This window comes from Betta splendens, chromosome 15, assembly GCF_900634795.4.
Source record: "Betta splendens chromosome 15, fBetSpl5.4, whole genome shotgun sequence".
NCBI classification, from domain to species: domain Eukaryota; kingdom Metazoa; phylum Chordata; class Actinopteri; order Anabantiformes; family Osphronemidae; genus Betta; species Betta splendens.
The window spans coordinates 6,453,820-6,474,396 of NC_040895.2; the positions used below are offsets into that span (position 1 = coordinate 6,453,820).

General features: G+C 50.7%; 1 protein-coding gene across 14 annotated transcripts in view; it reads right to left on the minus strand.

Annotated features, from left to right (window-relative positions):
• Positions 1-143: 143 nt before the first annotated feature.
• Positions 144-20,577, minus strand: part of LOC114870501 (sorbin and SH3 domain-containing protein 1) — a 28,281-nt gene continuing 7,847 nt past the window's right edge. For 5 of the 14 annotated variants that reach the window (XM_029175182.3, XM_029175180.3, XM_029175181.3 and 2 more), the window contains 20 exons: positions 20,495-20,555; positions 20,327-20,395; positions 19,300-19,335; positions 19,058-19,160; positions 18,281-18,395; positions 17,106-17,189; positions 13,784-13,833; positions 11,955-12,133; positions 8,819-10,216; positions 7,702-7,766; positions 7,406-7,576; positions 6,990-7,036; positions 6,469-6,583; positions 6,269-6,394; positions 5,995-6,189; positions 5,285-5,806; positions 4,621-4,716; positions 3,596-3,783; positions 3,389-3,495; positions 144-3,089 (listed from right to left, as the gene is read on the minus strand). In XM_029175182.3, coding sequence (XP_029031015.1) covers positions 3,022-3,089; positions 3,389-3,495; positions 3,596-3,783; positions 4,621-4,716; positions 5,285-5,806; positions 5,995-6,189; positions 6,269-6,394; positions 6,469-6,583; positions 6,990-7,036; positions 7,406-7,576; positions 7,702-7,766; positions 8,819-10,216; positions 11,955-12,133; positions 13,784-13,833; positions 17,106-17,189; positions 18,281-18,395; positions 19,058-19,160; positions 19,300-19,335; positions 20,327-20,395; positions 20,495-20,555 — 3,795 coding nt within the window. In that variant the 3' untranslated portion in view covers positions 144-3,021. The remainder of the gene's footprint in view (positions 3,090-3,388; positions 3,496-3,595; positions 3,784-4,620; positions 4,717-5,284; positions 5,807-5,994; positions 6,190-6,268; positions 6,395-6,468; positions 6,584-6,989; positions 7,037-7,405; positions 7,577-7,701; positions 7,767-8,818; positions 10,217-11,954; positions 12,134-13,783; positions 13,834-17,105; positions 17,190-18,280; positions 18,396-19,057; positions 19,161-19,299; positions 19,336-20,326; positions 20,396-20,494; positions 20,556-20,577) is intronic. The other 9 variants (XM_029175187.3, XM_029175191.3, XM_029175184.3 and 6 more) reach the window with 7 other exon arrangements.

Genomic DNA, 20,577 nt, shown 5'->3' on the forward strand with positions numbered 1-20,577 from the left:
CGTGGCTCTAATGGGATTTTAACAACATATAACACAAACATATTGTTTCCCAAGAGAACTCACTAAACTTTTCTTCTTGTGTTGTAGCATTATCTCGGCTTTTTCTTAGAATATTATAAGAAGTCAAAACATGTAACACCAAATGGTTTAAATGGATTTATTAAATATTGCATAATACCAAAGTCACAGCAGTGTATAGTATTTTATTTTCATTTTGTCAATGTAACAGCACTGCAAATCGAAGCAAACAAACCAAACCTGTTGCAGATTGTATGTCATCAAACAAGTCCATTCCTATGATTATTATTCATTATGTCGAAGCGTCGTGTCACACACTAAGGTACAGTAACTGTCTTTATTAAAGTTCATATTAAATATTGTCCCGTCACAGGGATTAGGATTTATGGGCACACCATGGTTACAATAAACATGACATGGATATAATTCAGTGATGATCAAAAAAATAGATATATGAAAATGAGGCACAATACATCAAACATAAGGAATTATGATCCTCACAAATGGCAGCGTAATGTTCATATGCGTCAAACTTCCTGTGCTCAGAAACGCTCCACTTTGTGCTTCGCCAAAACGCCTTCAGGTAAATAAACCTCTGCGAGCGACGGGGAAGCTCAAACCGATGCTTCCATCACTCACAGCCCATTGTTATTTTACATATTTACAGCCATTCTTGTGCCACGCTGCTCATAAGTCTGCACGTTCGTTTATCTTTACAAAGTATTTGTACACTCTGTGAGCCACATTCATGTCTTCATACATTCATTCATCCTGTGATGCTTTGTAGCGCAAACCTATAAACAGTGAGTCGTGTTGTGGCTACATGATTATTACTCATTCACCACAGACTGTCGTGTGTCTCTCTCCTTATGGTTCCATCTCCTGCACTTTCATGAGGAGCTGAAGTTACACAGGGACACGTTTGGCCAGCAGTGAAAGGAAAAAAAAAAACATGCTTTTGTGGTGAAACAAAATACCTGAACATACAACACCAGTGCTACACAGGCAAACCCACAACGCTGTCCATTCATTGTGTTTCATCCTGCTGAGTAAATATTCCCTTGCTGACGTTGGCAGAAGTGTCAGGAAGCGCCACCTGATTTTGTCTCAACAGAAACTGTCAGAGGACTGCTATCACTTGTTAAATCAACATGCTCCAATAGTGATTAAGCCTCGTATCACACAGCATCAGTCATTTTCCTATCAGGCCATTGTTTATCACAACTGCATAACGCTTGCTAACGTATTCAATACTGATACACAGCAGTAAACATACACCTCTGGATCTAGGACGGTATATTAGTTTTCAATACTTCGACCATACACTGAACAACAGGCCCACTTGTTAAAAATGTGCAAATTCTGAAACGGATCTGGTGAAGCTCCTAGTAAAATACTGCTCTAAACAGACCCGACCAAGCGCTAAAGCAGACTTTTATTTTGGAAGTACAGTTGGACAGTTCTGCTTAGAACCACTGAGCACGTCGCAGCGATGGGTGATGACGAGGCGTCTGAAGCAAAGCAAACACAACAGCTACGGCATCGCATTGTGCGACCTATTCTGACGCTTAGTGCGCGATGCAGGACCCGGTGGTGCCACTGATGAGCTCGCAGGAAGACGCGTGCGGGTGATCTTTCACCGCAGAGCTAGTAAAGTCAGGGAACCCTGTCGCCACAAGCGTTTTCTTTAAGCTAAGGGCGCAAATACACGTGTTGGCTGAGTTTCATGCTCCACCTTTAATGGTTAGTTTTTTATTCTTTTACAATGCATGCTGTACTTATGAGAGTTAGTCTTTAACTGCATACTGTAGTTGTACTTATTACATATGAAAATATGTCGCCATACTGAACTGTATGTGGAAGGCCGCTTAAAGTTTTCTGTACACATTTACATGGCTAAAACATACACTCCGTCATTAAGGGCACGGTTAAAATCTCATCTGCTTTTAAAAATCAACATGAATATTCTCTAAGACACCTTGTTGGCATTAGTTAAAACATCGAATCCCTTTCTTTACTGATTCATCTTCTGCTATTTGCAGGGATTAGGTGGGGTTTGCTTAAAAGAACCAAACAGGAAGTTAAGTGCTATCACGCGTGCGCTGTGGTTGAAGCCAGGCCTCCACCACCAGCTACCGTATAGGCATCAGGCATCAGCAAACACAGGAGGCCTCAGTAGAAATACACAGTTCACTCCAACAATGTGCACGTTTGTCCTCACTTTCTGTGAGACATGAAATGGATGATGAAGGAACCAAGGGCAGAAAATGAAAGCAACACTGCTTTCAAGGTCTTCAGAAATATCAAATATTGATTTACTTTGCAGTTCTTTCACAACAATACAAGACAGACTTGTTTTTCTGAAGGGGCTTCAAACTGCATACTATTCCTTATTTTAGATAAACTGTCCAAAAATGAACCACCAATCTTGATTTCATACATTCACGTCAAATAAATTTAAACACTGAATGTTTTTTTCTGGAAGCACAGCCTGAATAGAAACAAAATCATTTACATGTCTGGTTTGCATCATACGATAAACACCTCCGGCGCTGAAAGGTGGCTCATGACAAAAAGCTCCAACCACCGCGTCGCACAAAAATACATTCTGACCCCGACAAAGTCCAGTTCATGTACCAGGACCCGCTCTTTGATCCACGCACTGCTCCGCTGCCGTGCCTCCGGGTGGAGCTGCTACGTAAACACTTGTGTAACTGTTCAAAAACGTGGACGAGGTGAAATCTGCCTTCTGTACGTTAAAATGCTAGTTAACGATAAAATTCCAGATGTGTAACGTGGCGGCGGCGTGCGCCGCGCTGAGGCCTGGGCCAGTGAGCCGTCTCTGTCCTCACCTCCAGCTGTTTGACATACTTCAGGCCGAACCAATCACTTTCCCAGACAAAATACCAACCAAGTCTTTTTCCAACCAACAGCCGACATGCGTGATAGAAATGACTTCCTAAGCTTAACGGGCATCCGTGGGTCATGGTAGAGCAGGTATCCTTACAGTTTCACTTCCTTCACGTAATTCCCAGGAAAAGTCCCGAACTGCTTCGTTCTCTTTGAGGTTCCTGAAGAAACAGAAAGTGAGACATGGATCAGACAGATATTTTTGCAGACTTATACGAATAAATAATCATTTCTCTTATTAAAACGAAGCGCGTGGCCTGTGCTTGTACAGTACATCACCCCGTGTCACTCTTGAGGAACCCTATATGGGAGGATGTGACAGGCCGAGCTTGACTTTAGTCCTAACATGCACATTGCACGCATGCATTTCTTTGCTGTCATCCTGCAGACGCCCTGTATGGAATAACCCAACGGTGCCAGCGTGACTGCATCTCCGAGGAATTTATCCCAAGGCACGTACCGACAAACCAGCCGTCATCGCATTTCTCCATGACGCTGACGAGATCCCCCTCCTGCAGCTCCAGCTCGTCGTCGTTCTGCGGCGCGTAACTGTACAGAGCCTGGAAACTGGAGGACACAGACGTGCACGACGGACAAAGGATGTCAAACCAGGTGACGGCGGCAGAACCCAGCTGAAAGCTGAACGTGGGACGCAGGTCTTACTCACATTCCGCAGCTCAGACGGCTCGGTTCCGGACTGTTGCTGTGTGACTTGGGTTGCTGGGAAATGATGAGAGATTGTTTACTGGGGTGGGGGTGCAGTCTATGGACAGTATCGTGGGGGTGGTGGGACAGGGTGCTGCAGTACCTCACCGAGGTCTCAGCTATATTCAAGATCTCATTACACACTGCCTCCTAGTAGTGGTAGTAGAAGGTGGGGGTCGTCAGGGAAACACAGACGTCCCAGTAGAGGTCAAGGTGGAGTTGAGGAGTTAGAAAGGGGAGGGAGGTGAAGGGCAAGACGGGGAGGTGGGTCCAGTGAGTAGCGAGGGAGGGGAAGTGAGCCGGAGGACAGAGCAGATGCCGGTGGAGGCCGGAGGGAGAGGCATGGAAAGGCAAGACAGCAGAGTGAGAGCACGTTGACGGGAAACGGGAAATATTAGTTCAGCTACTCTGTACGAGCATGCAGCATGAAACAGGGGGATGACGGGAACGGCTCAGAGGAATAGTTCTGGGTTGTAGCTCACCCGCCCGTTATCAGCCAGACAGAAATGTGAATGAGCTGCAGCGCGCAGGCTAGACTGGAGTTTATTTTTACAACCGCACATGAAATGTTCAGAGGCTGCAGTAGTTCTGGCGTTAGCTAATCTGGCAGGGATTCAACGACTTTCCACTAAAAATAAAATTCTTTAGTTGTCATGCAGATCACCCGACGGCCATAAAAGGTTGTTTACTGAGCTTTAGAGGTGTTGGCAGGTACATCGTATTAGCTTTGGACAAATCCAGACCACTTGATTCCTCCTCTTTCTAGTGTTTATAGCTTTTTGTTCATATGAGAAACATAGAAGGAAAAATCCTCAAATGCCAGAACCATTCCTCTGTCCCCGTCACGGCCCTTTGTGACCTTAGACTAATGTACAAGACAAATACAGAGGTTCAGTGGGGGTTAAAGATGATGGGAATCCAATGGGTATTTGAAGACGCTGGGTTACGAAGTTAAAGCGATGGTGAGAAGGCGCCGCCGCGTCTTACCGCAAAGGAGTTAACGTTGTTGTTGTCCTGGATGTCGAACAGCATCACGGGGCTCCTGGAGCTGCGGCCGTGATGGTCCGGCTCGCTCTTCACCAACTGCAACACAAAGGTCTCGCGTCAGTCCCGACTCAGATTAAGATCACAGCCGTGCCCTCCTGCTGTGAACGCTGTCATACCTCTGCAGCTGCAGGTGGAAATAGAAGCCAACATGTGAGACCTATTAATACTTCCTAATAAATATGTCGCCGTCTAACCTGTCACAGCATCCAGGCTATCACCTCAGCTCAGGAACAGCAACATGCACCCGTATGAATGGAACGCAGACTAAATCTGGAAATCTAAGCACCAGGCAAAAGCTCCTCCTACAGTTCTCCACAGATACGAAGGCAAACCGGAAACTCTCTATGTGCAAACGCTAAAACACTGCAAAAACCAGTCTGTGTGTTAGTATCAAACACACAACACCATGCAAACTCGCAGCCTCAAGCAATGTGATGAATCCAAGCCGGCGGGTTCATCATCATCGTCGCCTCTTCATTTCTACCAGTAACTCATGTCTTTCACGCACATCTCTCCTCCGGTACTTTGTCTGTTTTAGGGAAACACACTGTGGCCACAAGCCCAAGTTCCATGTGATGCAACGCCTCACACCATGCAAAAGTACCTCTGCGGGGCTATTCTGCCTGCTGCCCGGGGCTGCACAGCCCCTGTCCCCCTCTGAGCTCTCCCCCTCTGCCAGCTCCTTCTCCCCCCTCAGCCAGCCCTCCAGCACCGGCCCCCCGCAGGGGCTCATGCTGCGCGACAGCCGGGACGAGGGGGGGGAGAGCAGGAAGTCCTCCCCCTGGGGAGGGGTGAAGGTGACGAAGGGAGTGGTGGAGTTGGGCCGGGGCGGGTACGGCGGCGGCAGCGGGGAGGCCGACGGCGAGGCCACGGGGGAGACGCCGTACGGGCTCCCGGCGAGGTGAGGCAGGGGGCTGACGGAGAAGGGGGGGGGCAGGTATTCGCCGCAGCGGTAGGACACGGTGGGCAGCGGCGGCAGGGGGGGGGTGGGGGCGGCGGGCGGGCTGCCGCCTCCCACGGTGAGGGAGATCCACTCGGAGGAGACGGCGTGGACCTCGGGGGAGACGGAGCGGCGGGGGGAGCGGGGGAGGGGCAGGGGCGAGGTGGTCAGGCGATTGCGATACAGCTTTTTTTGCGACAACGGCACAAGGGGGGGGGGGGGGGGGGGGGGGGGGGGGTGGGGGGGGAGAGAAAGAAAAAAAGAACGGATGAGACAAAAGGAAGAGGTGGAGGTGGGAGCGATCCTGTCCTGAGAGGAGGCGAGGAAGCGGTGCCGGTCCGCTCCGCTCTGAGTGCGGGCGGGTGCGTGGGTACCTGGGGGGACGCGTTGGTGCTGCGCTGGGGCGACTGGCCGACGGGGGGGTCCGGGTACTCCACCCCGTTCCGGATGCGGGGCCGTCTGTGCACCTCCACGTAGGTGACGGGGAAGATGCCCTGGCGGTTGGTACCCGAGATCTTGCCCTCGTACCAGTTCTCGTCCACCCTGCGGATCAGCGTGATCCTCTCCCCCTGCGCGCAAAGAGAGCGTTTAGACGAGTGGAGGAGGACGTGGAGGGGAGGGGATCGGCGAGTGAGGAGTCACGGGCACCTTTCTGAAAGACATCTCCACCGCGGTGTCCCCGGTGAAGTTGAAGCGGGCCACGGCTTCTCCGTATTCCAGGACCTGCACCGGGACGCTCTTCTTCGGCTGCGCCTTCTCCGTGGGGGGTAGAAGCTGGGACACAAACACACCGTGACTCAGACGAGGCCGGGGGGGGGGGGGGGAGGGAAGAGCCCACGCGCTCCTACCTCCACGTAGCTGCGGGGGAAGATCCCCACTCTGCCGTGATGCTCCCCCTCATACCAGTTTTGATCCACCTGCCGGATGATGTAGACGATGTCGCCCTTCTGAAACGGCAGCTCCCTGAAGAGGCAAAACCAAGCAGGCACAGAAAATGCACGTGTTACATTGGATTCGCGGCATCTCTCCACGTTCGAGGTCCTGCAGACGCGTTTCATTGTGGGTCTAACAGCGATTTCCTGCGATTGTCAGAGCGTTTGGCACCGCGGTTGGTGACCCCGCCTACGAAATATTACACTGAGCCAGAAAGTGAAAATAATAACACAGCGTCAGAATCTGTCCATTATCACACGACTGGAAAGAACAGCTTCTGTTGTTAATTCCAATGTGAACACTGTGGTTGAGAGGTGCTGATTAGTCTCAGGTCTGTTTCCTGATGCTGTTACACTTGATTGCAATAAGTAATTAATTGTTGATGATAATTCCCCCCCGCCCCCATCTGATGTACAAACATTTAGTTCCCACTTACTTTAGAGTTTCTGCTCTGAAGTCGAAGCGCGCCATGGCTGGAGTTCTCTGTGTGGACACAAACAGAAACCTGAGCGCTGCTTATTTCATGTCCATGTTATAATCAGGCTCTGATGCTAATTCTCACCCGTTTGCTCATCTAATAAATAAGAAGATACCAGATTATGTGATTTGCTGTAGGCTGTGAACCTGTGTGACACAGTCTCTCTCAAAGCTATCTGTGTGGGCAGAAGCCCCACTGACGACACACACACACACACACACACACACACACACACACACACACACACACACACACACACACACACACACACACACACACACACACACACACACACACACACACAGCTTCTCTGACAAAGCATCTGTCGCCTTCTTTCCTGTTCACAGAAGGATAAGACAGGCCCTGCATTGTACCTCCACGCCCGATTTCCTTTTCTGTGAGTTATCTGTGACGTTGAGCAGGTCCCCAAAGCGCTCGTTGGTGATGAACTGATGGTGCGTTGGAACAATGCCTGTGTGTCGCCTCGACGCCGTGTCAGCCTCTTCCTGTTCCCGCTTCAGCCGCCGCTGCTCCTCCAACATTTTCTGCCAGGAAACCAGACTGAGTCTAGATACGGGAGCCTTCCATGCGTTTATGCCACGTGACACATTCATTTTTGTTGTGTATCGCTTCCAAAGGGCTCAGTACTAAAGCAAGTTTGCGAATTCACCTCTTTGTCTCCGTGACGTCTCCGCAGCACTTCATCAGGGTTTTCCCCGTGAGCCGGGGACGAGTCTGAAACACAAAGGGAAAGAGGTTCACACTGTGAAGAGCTCATTACCCAACTTCAAAATCAACTCCTGAATTACAACAAATAATATCATAAAGGGCGACAATAACTACTGCACAACCAGGCATGCTTCAAATGAACACCATAAAGCACACACACACACACACACACGTCAAAAAGCCAAATGTAATCCTGCATGCAAGTAGGAACGAACACAAAATGGTCCCGTGTGTGTTTTCATGAGAAACAAGTGCAGGAATGAAAATGTAACACACTGTAAAGAAATAAAAAGAACATGTTTTCACCGATCAACCAACCAGCATCCACTGTCTGACTGACGGATTACCTAATATGCTCCCCCACATCGCCATAGATGATTCACACTGTGTCTGAGGCTCTAATCACCAACAGAGTAATTACAAATGAGGCAGGAACCGTCCTGTCTGGCTAATACAAACCTTTCATACTGAGAGAATGAAAGATGGCAGATGTGAACAGTCCCCAAATAGCAGGGGCACAAAAAATACAGACATGATGAGACATCAATTTGAGAGCGTGTATGCAATGTAACATCACAGTATCGTGCCTAAACGTCACAGATGAACTCTGGGATTGTGATCTGGGATGAGGCTTTCAAAGGCATCGCCTGTTTTGGACGTATATTCACCTTCATCTGCACCGTGGTGATGGAATCGACGCTTGCCTGCACCGCTGCGATGCTTGCGCAGCCGCCGGCACTCTTGCATACAACTCAAATGTGATGTCAGAAGTAGAGATGCGTCATACGTTACCGCGAGCGGCCTGAACCTCCCACAGTCACTGAGGTGCTGTGCAACGCGTGCGGGGCCGTGGCCGAGCACGGTGGGACGGAGGAGCCCTAAACGGCATGCTCAGAATGGGATGGAGGGAGGGCTCCCTGGCACTGCGTAAACACACCACACACACTAGAAATGGAGGCCGGCGGACGGAGGGGACACACGGTGGAGGCGGCGCTGAGGTGCATGGATGGTCACAGAGGGAGAGAGGAGGGTGACAATGAGGGGATGGAGATAGCCACCTCTGCAGAGGACTGCCCGCGGCTGCAGTAGGTTCCCATTGGCGTCCAAACCCTGCCCGTTACTCAGGGGCTCATTGGGGTCTCCCTCCCCGTTACTCAGCCTCTCCAGGACCTCCAGGGAGGACATGCGCTGGGGGATGAGGGGCCTGGGCTCCGGGGAGCGGCTGCTGCCGGGCCTCGGGGTGCCCATCGTCGCCGTGGCGGCCAGCAGGGTTCTGCGGGTCTGGCCGGACTGCGGGTTCCTCCTCAGCCTGAAGGGAGCGGGGCCCATGAGGAGGAGGTTCCCCGGCGGCGTCGTGCTCCTCCTCTCCGGCTGTGGCGCGGTGGCCTGCTGCCGCTCGTGCCTGAGGATGGTGGTGAAGCGCGTGTAGGAGGCCGGGCAGGAGCCTTTGCACTTGCTGGGTTTGAGGAGGAGGTGGTGGTTGAGGTGGTGCAGGAGGTGGTGGTGGTGGAGGTGGTTGTGTTGCGGAGGGGACTCGGTGTGCGGTGCTGAGGGACTCCGTGACGTGCTAACGCTTTGGCAGATCAGTTCTGGGGAGCGTTCGCTGAAGATCCGTTCCACCTCAGCTTCAGTGTTGGAATCAGTCCCGATGTTGAGTCCGTCGCCCGAGGAGGAACCAGACTCCTCCATATTCACGCTCTCCGGTGACAGGGTCTCCTCCTCGCAGGCCTTGCCCTCTGCCTCCGCCGTCTGCGTGGCGCCGGCTGCCGGTAGAGACTCTGCCGACACTGCGGACGCCATGCGGAGCCGGGCCGAGCCGCGGTCGGGGCTGTGGTTCCGGTCGGAGTGCAGCGTGGGCAGGGAGGACGAGCGGCTGGGCGCCGGACCGGTCCGCTGGATGATCATCTCAAACTCGCTGACCTGCGACAGCACGGCGTCCCGTGGGACGCTGGCGCCGTCCGCCTTTGACCTTTGACCTCCCTCGGCCTTCGCGCCCTCGAACAGGGAGGCCAGGCTGCGGACGCTGCCGTGCGGGCTGCAGCCGGCCGAGCTGGGCCGCTGGATGTGATGCATGGTCCGGTACAGGCTGGAGAACGCCGACGTGCTCCTCCTGATTGCGGGGGAAACATCGCTGAGGCCTCCTTCGCCCTCACCTCCACAGACAGACTGGGAGTCAAGCGTGAGGTCTGCGTCGCACGGCCCCGTGTACAGGTCCTCACAGCTGTGAGCCTTGGGCTGCCTGACAGCTTTGCTGGCGCTGTCCTGACTCTCACCACTGTGTGGCAGCAGCTTGGGCTTGAACTTAGAGGGCAGGATTTGCGGAATGCAGGCTTTGGCAGCAGAAAGAGGCTTCTTACTCTTACACTGGTTACCTATTGCATTAGTGGCAAGAACCGATTGACTATTTACAGAAGAGCAGGGCGAAATCATACAGCCATTCCCACCTTTATAATCCACTGGCGAGCATGCAGGACAACAGAATAAACAACATATTAGATTACAATGGTCACAGGTTCACACACACACACACACACACACACACACACACACACACACACAGGCTAAAACTGAGTCAGGCACGTTTCTAACGGTAAAGACCAAGTTCTAGTAGATGAGGAGAGGAAGCAGACCTGATGCCCTGAGCATCAAGTAACTGATGACTGTCATTATAACAACATGGGTCCTGGAAGAGCGCCTCATAAAAAGCAGCAACAGAACCAGGAAAACATGGAGTGAACAGCAATATGCCATGAAATGCTTGGTGACGCTGATGGTTTTATATTTATACCCAGGCTCAACATGTGCCGTTTAAACCTCGTCTACCTCAGACGTGCGGCTCCGGTGATTAATGGGCCCGGGGGGCACTGCTCCCAGTATACCGTTCCCCTGAACGGCCGTAAATAAAGCGTATCCTGACTCAACCTGACAAATAAAATATGACTCTCTCTCTCTCTCTTGAGGAACCCTGTCAGCTCCTGGCTCCGATGCGCAGGCAGTCGGACGAACAGATGGAAACGGGGAAATGACACAGGCACTTTGACGCTTCGCCGGGAGACGCTCGCGTCCCATCTGTCACACGCGTATCTGCCGCGGGAACGCTCACAGAGGAAGCAGGCGAGGAAAGCGTTAACCTCGCGGCCACTGAACCCCCCCCCCCCCCCGAGGAGGCTCGGTTCTTTAGACACCGCGTTTATTGAGGACATTTTTGGATTTCTCGGGCACAAGACAGAAGCACATGATGAAATGCTTGGCCCGCAGCGCGGCCTCATTTCTTTGGGCTTGTTTACGCGTTACCGTGTGCGCGGCGGACAGTAAGCGGCGCTAGGGATCGAGGTGGTGCCTCGAGCAGGAGTCGGATGAACCCTTTTAACGCATTTCCACCTCCCTTGAAGTCACATGCGTCGTGTTTCTTGACATATGACAGACGGCCCCTTCCTTTCCGCTCCTTGTATTTTCCCATCTCCTCCCCCAGCATTTCTCCTCCCGACCATGTGCACAGGCATTCCAGTGCCTGACCCCACATTGACAGCTGACTTCCTCATGCCTGCCCACCCTCCGTGTCCCTCCTGTTTATCTCCCCTTGTCTGGCCGGGTTGTAAAGAGCAACGCTTTGTTGATCTCCCGCGTCCCTCCTCGTTTATCCCCTCTCACCCTGGCGCTGGAACGCTCTGGAGTCTTGCCCTAAGTCTGCCTAGAGACTGGCAGTGCACAACTGGAGCAAGAGGGGGGAAAAATCCCCCCAAGGTTAGCTTCCATCGACTCAGCGGGGCCGAGCTCGCTGCCTCTGTGAGTTTTCCCATGCAGATAGCCGGTGCACATCTTATGAAAACATTAATGACGGCACTGATAAATCAAAAGCTGCAGTGGAAATGGATGCTACAAGTTGACTGGCCAATGCTGTGAAGTCTGGGAGCAAAGAAATGTGGGCACTTCAACAGAAAGATGGAAACGCGTGTATCCTTGTCTGGTCCAGCATCAGTACAGTGTATGCAACCAATTGGTTCTGTCTCAGCAAGAGAGGTCTTTAATGACCCACTGCACTGTCACAGTCCTAACACACACACACACACAAACACACACACACACACACACACACACACACACACACACACACACACACACACACACACACACACACACACACACACACACACACACACACACACCGGCGCTGCTACCGGTCACGCGTCCTACCTTTAGAGGAGGAGGAGCTGCCGTGGCGCTTGTTCAGGGCCCGTAGACCTTGTAAGGGAATGTCCCCGCCCTCCAGGACACTCTTGTAAACATGGCGGTCGCATTCTGGAGCGGCGGGCTCGCTCGAGGACGATGCCCTGTCCTTCTCCACCTCGTTGTGTCCAGACTTGCTCGAGGAGCTGGACGGAGATGAGGGGGACACGGAGGGTAAGCCGTTTAGAGGAAGCATGTGTTTCTATGACAAACAGAGGCCCACAAATTGGAGGATGAGCTGTCATATGGTTCCTATTAGACGTATCTTGAGGTAACGCCTGTCTCCACAGACGGAGAGAGAGAGTAATCAGGAACAGAAAAAGCCAACCATGAGACAGACTGCAGGGCTGGCGTTGAGGAGCTACTGCCTCATACCCGTACCTTGGCATTCCAGGGAGACCGACATGACAGGTGTCTATAAATATTCCCAGAACATTCCCACATGGTGCATCAGGTTCTGCCGTGCACCTGTAAAAGCCTGGGGTTCACTCTGCTTTCACCTACTGCCCATGTGCGTCCTACTAGTGGGTTTAACTGCCAGAGGCTCCGGTGTCATCCAGGTGAAATTAAATCCCAACATGTATGTATGGACACATTGCTCCTCCTGTTCACTGCCTCAACAAGAAGCTCTTTCATAACTCTTGGGAGAATGTTCACTGCAGACTGCACAGGGCTATTAAAGTCATTTTGGTTCTAGGTTACTTACAAGAATTCACATAAATGCCATACAGGAAATCTACAGCGCAGGAGATTTAAGATGTCTGGAGAAGGTTCTGGTGAACTCCACAGTGAGGGAGACAGAAGCAATGATTTGGTTATTGCCAGTCAACTAATGAATTGTTAATTTAACTACACGACTAAATAATATATGTTGTCATAGTTATATAATTATAACACACACACACACACACACACACACACACACACACACACACACACACACACACACACACACACACACACACACACACACACACACACACACCATAACAGTCTTTACAGGAATGAAAATGTCTCGACTTTCAAAGAGACCCCAAAGGAAAATAACATCCGGTCCAAAACATATGTCCCTTTGAAGGAAGTCAGTTTATGGCCTGGGTGAAGTTCACAACCGTTCATAAAGAACTGCTTCCGAACAACATGAGCAACACACAAGTGGATTAGATGGTGGATCTGTTCGAATACTCCATCAAGACGACATAATGAGTGTAACAGACGGAAATGTCTTAGGAGAAAACTGGAGAGAGCTTTGTTTCCCCTGGACCACAGCACGAGGCATTCGTCACAGTCCTCAATACCCTGAATTTGATCAAATAAACCAAAAGGGAAACTTTCATTTCACCAAAGAGAAACAAAGCAGGCTCAGTTTAAATATGAGACATCATCTATCACAATCTGGCTGCTGATCCTAGTTTGCCATCCACTCAGACATAACGGTTTTTAAGTTAGGGAGCAGCTGGCTGAGCCTCCGTCACAGTGACATCCAGGATCCTGTGCTTAAATAAGTCAACACGTAGCAGCCGCGACTCCGCGCCGCGACCGCCCGAACCCCTCAAAACACCGCGAAATGCAGAGACGGAACACACGCTGCTCTGCCAGCGCTGGTCCTTTCTAATAGGATCTCTTCAGGAAGCAGGAGTCCCGTCAGCTGTAGGCGGGCGAGCTCCACAGGGTGGAGAAATCTCCCACTGACATTTATCCTCATAACATGACACAAATAAGCACCAGCATATTTAAAGGCATAAGCAGGGTTTAAAGCGCAAGGATCTAAACAGCAAAGCGGGATGTGAACTTACTAATGCTGCAGGTCCGAGGCTGTTTCCAGGGGGCTGAAAGAGGGGGCACTCTGCAACAAACCAAACAAAGAAGTCATTGATAGATCCACAGGAAGGTCTCCTCCAGCTAGAACACAAGCAGGAGCGTCCGCTGTGGTCCCACTCGGCCTCGGCTTCCTCTCGGCTGCGCGCTCGCCGCTCTGGGTTCCTGTCTCGGTCACCGCGGGGCTCTCAGCTGCCGTGGACGGGGCTTGGCGCGGAGGAGGCAGCGTGTGTTTTGGCCCGCGTGCGGGTTGGTGGGGAAACCAAGCGGCAGAGTGGAGAGTGGAAGGGGTGGGGCGGTGGGCGTGCATCGGTCAGGGGCGCCCATGCGGGGAGGGGGGCTGTCACAGGCTCAGCCAATGGACTGCTGCCTCCCACTGAAGCCCACTCCATTGTCTGGTATTGAGTCACTCTCATTACCACTGGACCAGACCGAGGCACAATTAACCAGCTGGTGGTGCACGCAGGCCGAATTACACACACACGCACGCACGCACGCGCACACACACACACACACACACACACACACACACACACACACACACACACACACACACGCACGGGTCATCTCAAAACATATGGTTAGAGTCAAAGTAAAGATGCTATGGCGCTTATTAAAGACAAAGAATCAAACATACATGGACTGGGAGCGTGAAGGTGGTTGTTAGAGTATTTAGGAGGAGTGATCCCTAAAAAAACATCCAGTGCGGTCGCGCCGGCAGTTCGAACGGGCCCGGCTAATTTTAGCCCGCTGTTTCTGCTGCTTCCCGCCCGCCGGACGTCACCACGGGCAAAAATAGCCGAGCACTACGAATCGGAGCGCGAGTGTTTGTTTGCAAATACGATTGCACAATCTCCATCCCAACCGGCGCGGCCCCCGGCCTCCAGCGCCTGCAGCATGACCAGACAAGGAGCAGCCCCGCGGCCCATTCGCCACGGCGGCCTCTCCGCTCAGTTGCCAGGCAGGGTGATCACTAATAACCTTTCAGAATAAATTCCAGTCTTCATAAGAGCACAGCGTTTGCTTGGTCCGATCTATTTATAAGTCCAAATGTTCCACGTCTCCTGCTTGGAGAACGGGCGAGCGTCAGGGAATAATCTGCGGCTCGTCTTTGTTTCGTGCGGTGAGGCTGAAGAAAGTGTCCTCTGACACCTCCGGGTCGAGCTTCCACACACACACACAGCCTGAGTGGAAAGTAAACAGGAAACAAGCGAGAGGGGCTTATCAGGAGCGGGGGGGTCTCAATCTGGTTCTTCACAAAGATGATTTTAAACAGATTCTACACTCTTTACCCTCACGTTACACGGATTCTACATCTGGTTTGTGAAACCTGTGAGACAAACGCTGAAACCGGTCTCGTTGGTGAGTCGCGGAGACGCCGATGACAAGGGTTTCTGCAGAATTTGCATGTTTCCTAACAGGTGGCCCCGGCCACTCGCAGCGCCGGCTCCCGTGTGCCGCTTTCATTTTCAAAATAGCCATCGTGAGTAGGTCGTGGTAACACGAATCCCATTCTTTCCAGAACCTTATTTGTGTTGATGTGTCCTCATGAAAACAAACAGTCCCACCCGCCTCACCCCCACTGCCTGTTATAGCCGTGCTCGACCCTCGTCCCAATGCTAAACTAAATGCTTAAATGTAAAGGTTAAGTGTGTATCGGAGGTCAAATATGAAAGCGCGTTGATCTGAGGGGGTTAAAGAGTGGCCCCCTCTGGAATACAGCACGTCAGGTGGTGGAAGGATGGATTGAGTAACAGCATATGCTCAAGAGATGGAGACACTGATAGTTGACAATATAAGAATAATATTCAATATGAAAACCTGTTACTATTGTAACACACAGATGCTACTCAGGACAGGACCAAACAGTCACATAAAGTATAATTTCAATCATATTATTACAGTACTTCACTGGTACAAGTATTCCTCCATTCTGTGGGTTATTAATAAGAACGAGCGTTAACTGAAGACCGGGCTCTCCACTTCAACCCTGAGCACCGGCTATTTCGCAGACAGCCGAGCCATATCTCGCCTCCACCTAATGCCGAGTAAGTACCAGTGTGCCAATCAAACCTCAATGAGCCAGTCTGTCTGGCTGAGCCTTAAGGTCACATGCTGCACATACCAGGTGCGGCTTTAGAAGTGACTTTGACATTAAACAGGAGCCCGTCATCGAGCCGGGCTCATCTGGCAAACATCCGCGCTGCCATGAGACGGAGTCAGTCGTCTCCACCGCTAAAGCTCCCGCACACATGCACGCATGCGGCAGGAGACCCTGCGGCTGCTGGGATATGAGCTCAGGCGGCGGTGCCACCTCGTATGAGCCGGGGTGTGGCTCCGAGTGACACGGAGCGGGAGGACGGACATCAGCTTGTGGGCGACGGGTGCCACACTTGTCTGGTGCCAGCTAAGGCCCAGAGGCATGGATGCGTCATGACACCCTATCCTGCTGCTGCATGCGTCCCTTCAGACATGCCGGGAAAACTACCGGGCGACGAGGGGGCTGGGATTACCCTGGAGCCTAACGCCGACTGGGCTGCAGCCCCCCCCCCCCCCCCCCGAGTGACAGGAGAGGCTTCTGAATGAATCACCCAGTCGTGGTGTCAGGACTCGTGATACGTTTTCCAGTCGGGATCAGAATCACCACAAGGGTTTCTCATGAGTAACGCAAGAGCATGTGTGCTGCTACAGCTGCTTTGTGCCAATCGAATAGGTTCGTTTTGGTGGGATTTATGCTACCACCGGACTATTGATAACGATCAATGAGCTAATGAGACGAGTAAAAGCCACAGATGAAGTCAGGAGGCGGCTGACTCTGCGTCGCACGCGTAAACAAACAGCTGAGGGACAATAGCGAAGGGGGCAGAAATAGAACTCAGCTGATTGTTTTAGACACGAGCAGGGATGAAAAACCTTTTAAGTGGGATGAGGTGATAATGGGCAACGACAATAGCTACACATACTGGGCTAAGTGCTCAGAAAAGAATAAGCTACCACAGGCAGGATGGTTTACACACACCCTGAACAATTATAAAAAACATAAAGATGCATAAAGGAGGTCTCATTGTTTCACACTGGCGGGACACATGGTAGTAAACTTAGTTCAGGAGAAACAAAAACATCTTAGACATGCATCGTGTGACTTTAAAGAGCAGCATCAAATGAATAGAAAATTATTCAGTAGCACATTTAATGTGAGAGGGGATCAAAAACTGAAGGAAGAAACAGTTTGTTCAGGGATTATTTGAACATGCAATAGAATGCAACACACTGTCAGGTTGGAGACAGCGGACCACTTACCGATTTGTCAAACTCCATCTCTGAAAAGAATCTATACCACGGCTCATTCTCTAAATCTACATCTTCGGGGCTTACGTCCCGAGTCTAGGGCCACGGCCACGAGAGGAGGAGGAGAGAAACAAAGAGAAGACAGTTCAGACAGCACAGAAAATACATGCCGAGGTGATGAAGCTGTTAGACTCCGCTGGCTGAGCCAACGCTTCCACCTCATCACAGCAGTGATCAACAGTGGGCGCTGGGAGTGAAATCCAGCTGTGCGTCAAATATTGACAAGACAAATATTGATGATGACAAACATGTCTTCAATGACCCGTTTTATGAATAGGATGGATTCTGTTCAATCAGTTGCTTCATCTTTTGAGGTAATAAAACCTGACGCCTACTTCCCAGCAGCGCTCGGTTGATTCAGCCCAACTTCAGGAGGTAACGGAGTGAACGAGCAGCAACAGGGACACTGACCCATAATAACTGAGTTTGTAATTATAAAACTACAGCTCATTGTTTTACATTGGTCTCAGGGTGAACTGGAGCAAACTCTAATGAGTCTATTTGTTCTGTCTGGGATCTTGGCCAACAGCTTCTGTTTGGTGAAATAAAAATTACACAATTACCCACAGCATTTAACTAATCACAATAATACACAACCTTGTGCCCTGTTCTATATGAAAACAGTATAAAGGACCCAGCTTCCAGTGCTCCATTTGACACAGTAAAGCTCATTCTCAAGAGGTGACAATCCTCAAGGACACTGAATAATGCCGACTCTGCAGAACCTGCTAAGGCTTTAAATGAAGGTAAGGTAGCGAGCACAGAATCCATTTTTGTGTCTTCGCTCAGATCCGCTCACACTGAGCAGATTCAGCCCAACAACCTTACGCTGAAGACAGGAAGACAATGGTTATCCTTGTAAGTGATACCCCCCCGCTGCCGAGCAGGTTCGTCTGTCACCGCAACAGGACACGCTTTAGGAATGTGGTGCACATGGCGAATCGGGCCACACACACGTTATTGGTGAAGCTGCTCAGACGCGGTGGAAGTGTGTGGGTGGGGTGGCTGGTGCGTGGAGTGCGTGACAGCTCACACGATACGCACATAGAAAGAGAGAGGGAGGGAGGGAGAGAGAGAGAGAGAGAGAGCGAGCGAGAGACAGGCGGGCGGGCGGGCGGCTGGCGTACCGTTCTCTCCAGCTTCAGCACCGACGATTTCCCCGGCTCGTACTCGAAGATGCTCTTGGGCTCGGCGCGGTACTTCCTGGTATCTACCTTTTTATCTGGGGGCTCCCACTCGTTCCTGTAGAGCAATGGGTGTCAGCAAGGGGTGGGGTGTGGGATGGAGGAGAGCCAATCCTTATCAAGTAGTCTCCATGGCAACCGGTATAGGCTAAGATGTTTTTTTAATTCAGACATGACGTACACTCATTATCCCTGCCCTCTCTCTCTCTCTCTCTACCCCCTTTCACTGTCTCTCTCTATTGCTCTCTCTCTCTCTCTCTCTCTCTCTCTCGCTCTCTCTCTCTCGCTCTCTCTCTTCTCCCTCTCCCTGTCCTCTCTCTCTATCACTGCCTCTCGCTCTCTCAGTCTTCCCCCCTCTTCCTGTAATGAGCATATGACAGAAAATTCAATTCACAGTTGAGCCTAATCACTAATTTAATCAGTTAAATAAGATTGGACCTGGTGCAGGACTTCCTGCAAAATGTTTTACATTCTGCCATAAATTAGTCCTTACCGAAGGGCTGAAATACAGTCATCTTATCGCACAACAGTTCACATAAGCATCCAAGATCATTGAACTGAACACAGATAAACAGAGCTACTGTAGCAGGAGCCTTAGTCCTCAATATGTCTTCTGCACCTTTCTCTGGTCAGATGATCCTTTTTTAGGCCCACCAACAGAACATACAGCCCTTCTTGGTGTTAAGCACTGTGAACACAGGAGGAGTGGAGCACACTGACCTTTTGGCAGAGGGTTTGAGGGACGACGAGCGTGTTGGCACAGGCATGGACCGGCCCCTGGAGCTGACTTCAGCATCGCTTTTTGAGCGTGGGACTGTTTTCACTGGAACATGTCACAGTAATGTCAACACAGATAACAGCTTTAATGCAACACTTAAAATGTAAGTGAGATAGTGAAGTTTGTAGTATAATACAGTGTATTTTATGGCTTATCTGTAACAAAACCCAATCGCTAAACTCACCATCTTCCAAGTAACCAAAGGGGGTGAGACCATCATCTAAAAAGGAGAAAAACGGTCAATCAAAAGCCTATTGATAGAGTTTTATCACCTGTCTATATAGCACACTGCTAAATAATTCACAAGGCATTAAAACGCTGAGTTCCCGTTGCTTCACACCTTCTTTAGAGTAAAGCAAGAGGTTCATCGAATCAAAGCACATTACAGGAAGCATTACTGAGCTAAAAACGGCTCACAAACAGCATCAAGGCTCTGAATAAGTAATGCATCGTGAAGCCAAAACAGCACAGCCACCACATTCACAACAACCTCTGCATAAACCATATTTACTGATAGGCCGTTTACAGAGCCATAAAATTCACAGCAACACATGGAAGTTATTGGGATCCGCAGATTCTGAGAAACCCAACTGATGAATCAGGCAACTAAAAAACCCTGCTAATCTAAAACCAAAACCATGAACCGAACCCGAGCCTAAAACCTGAAACTATCTGTCACTGGTTCGGTTTGTAGCGTCCAGCAAACAGTGGGAAGGTTCTGCACAGCCTCGACCCAGACGCCCCCACTTCACAGCCTCAACGCAGGGTTGCAGCAGCCCCTAGTGGCCAAAGCCCCGCACTGCACCCAAGTTATTACTACAGAATTAAAATTAGACGGTTAACAGAGTGAAGAAACTGCGAACAAGCTGTTACAAAAAAGCAACACTACAAGGTTTTGTGCATTCATACGCAGAACTGAGCTGCACATTATATTAATATGGTTGAGTCTAGATCACACTACTGTAGCAGGTTTGTTTTAGGAAATGTTAGATTTGCACATAACTTGGAATGCACATCGATGTTAATCTAGTTAGTTGCTCTGATGCACGGAGAGGAAAAGAAGTTTAAATCCTTTCAAATACTTCTTCTTTTTGGACTGTGATGAGGTCAGGCCGATCAAATGCAGCTAAAGTATTTGAAAGGGCCCAGGGTGGCGCCGCTGGGGGCAGATCAGGAAGGACAGCGATAGGGGAGCTACTGCCGTCGGATACCTTTTGGTTTCACCTCATAGTTCTCGGGGAATATGTAGGTGGGGCGGTAAGGGTTCTCCTCTACTGGCTCTGAGCACAGCGGTGGAGAGACAGAGCACAGCGTGACCTGACAAACACCCAGAGCCGTACACATAAACATACGCAGAGGGGAGATGATCATAATCTTACCAGGTAGCTTGTGTATCTGCTTGAACATTGTCTTATACCACTCTTTGGGCTTCTCAGTGTTCTGAAATGAAGATATAGATATG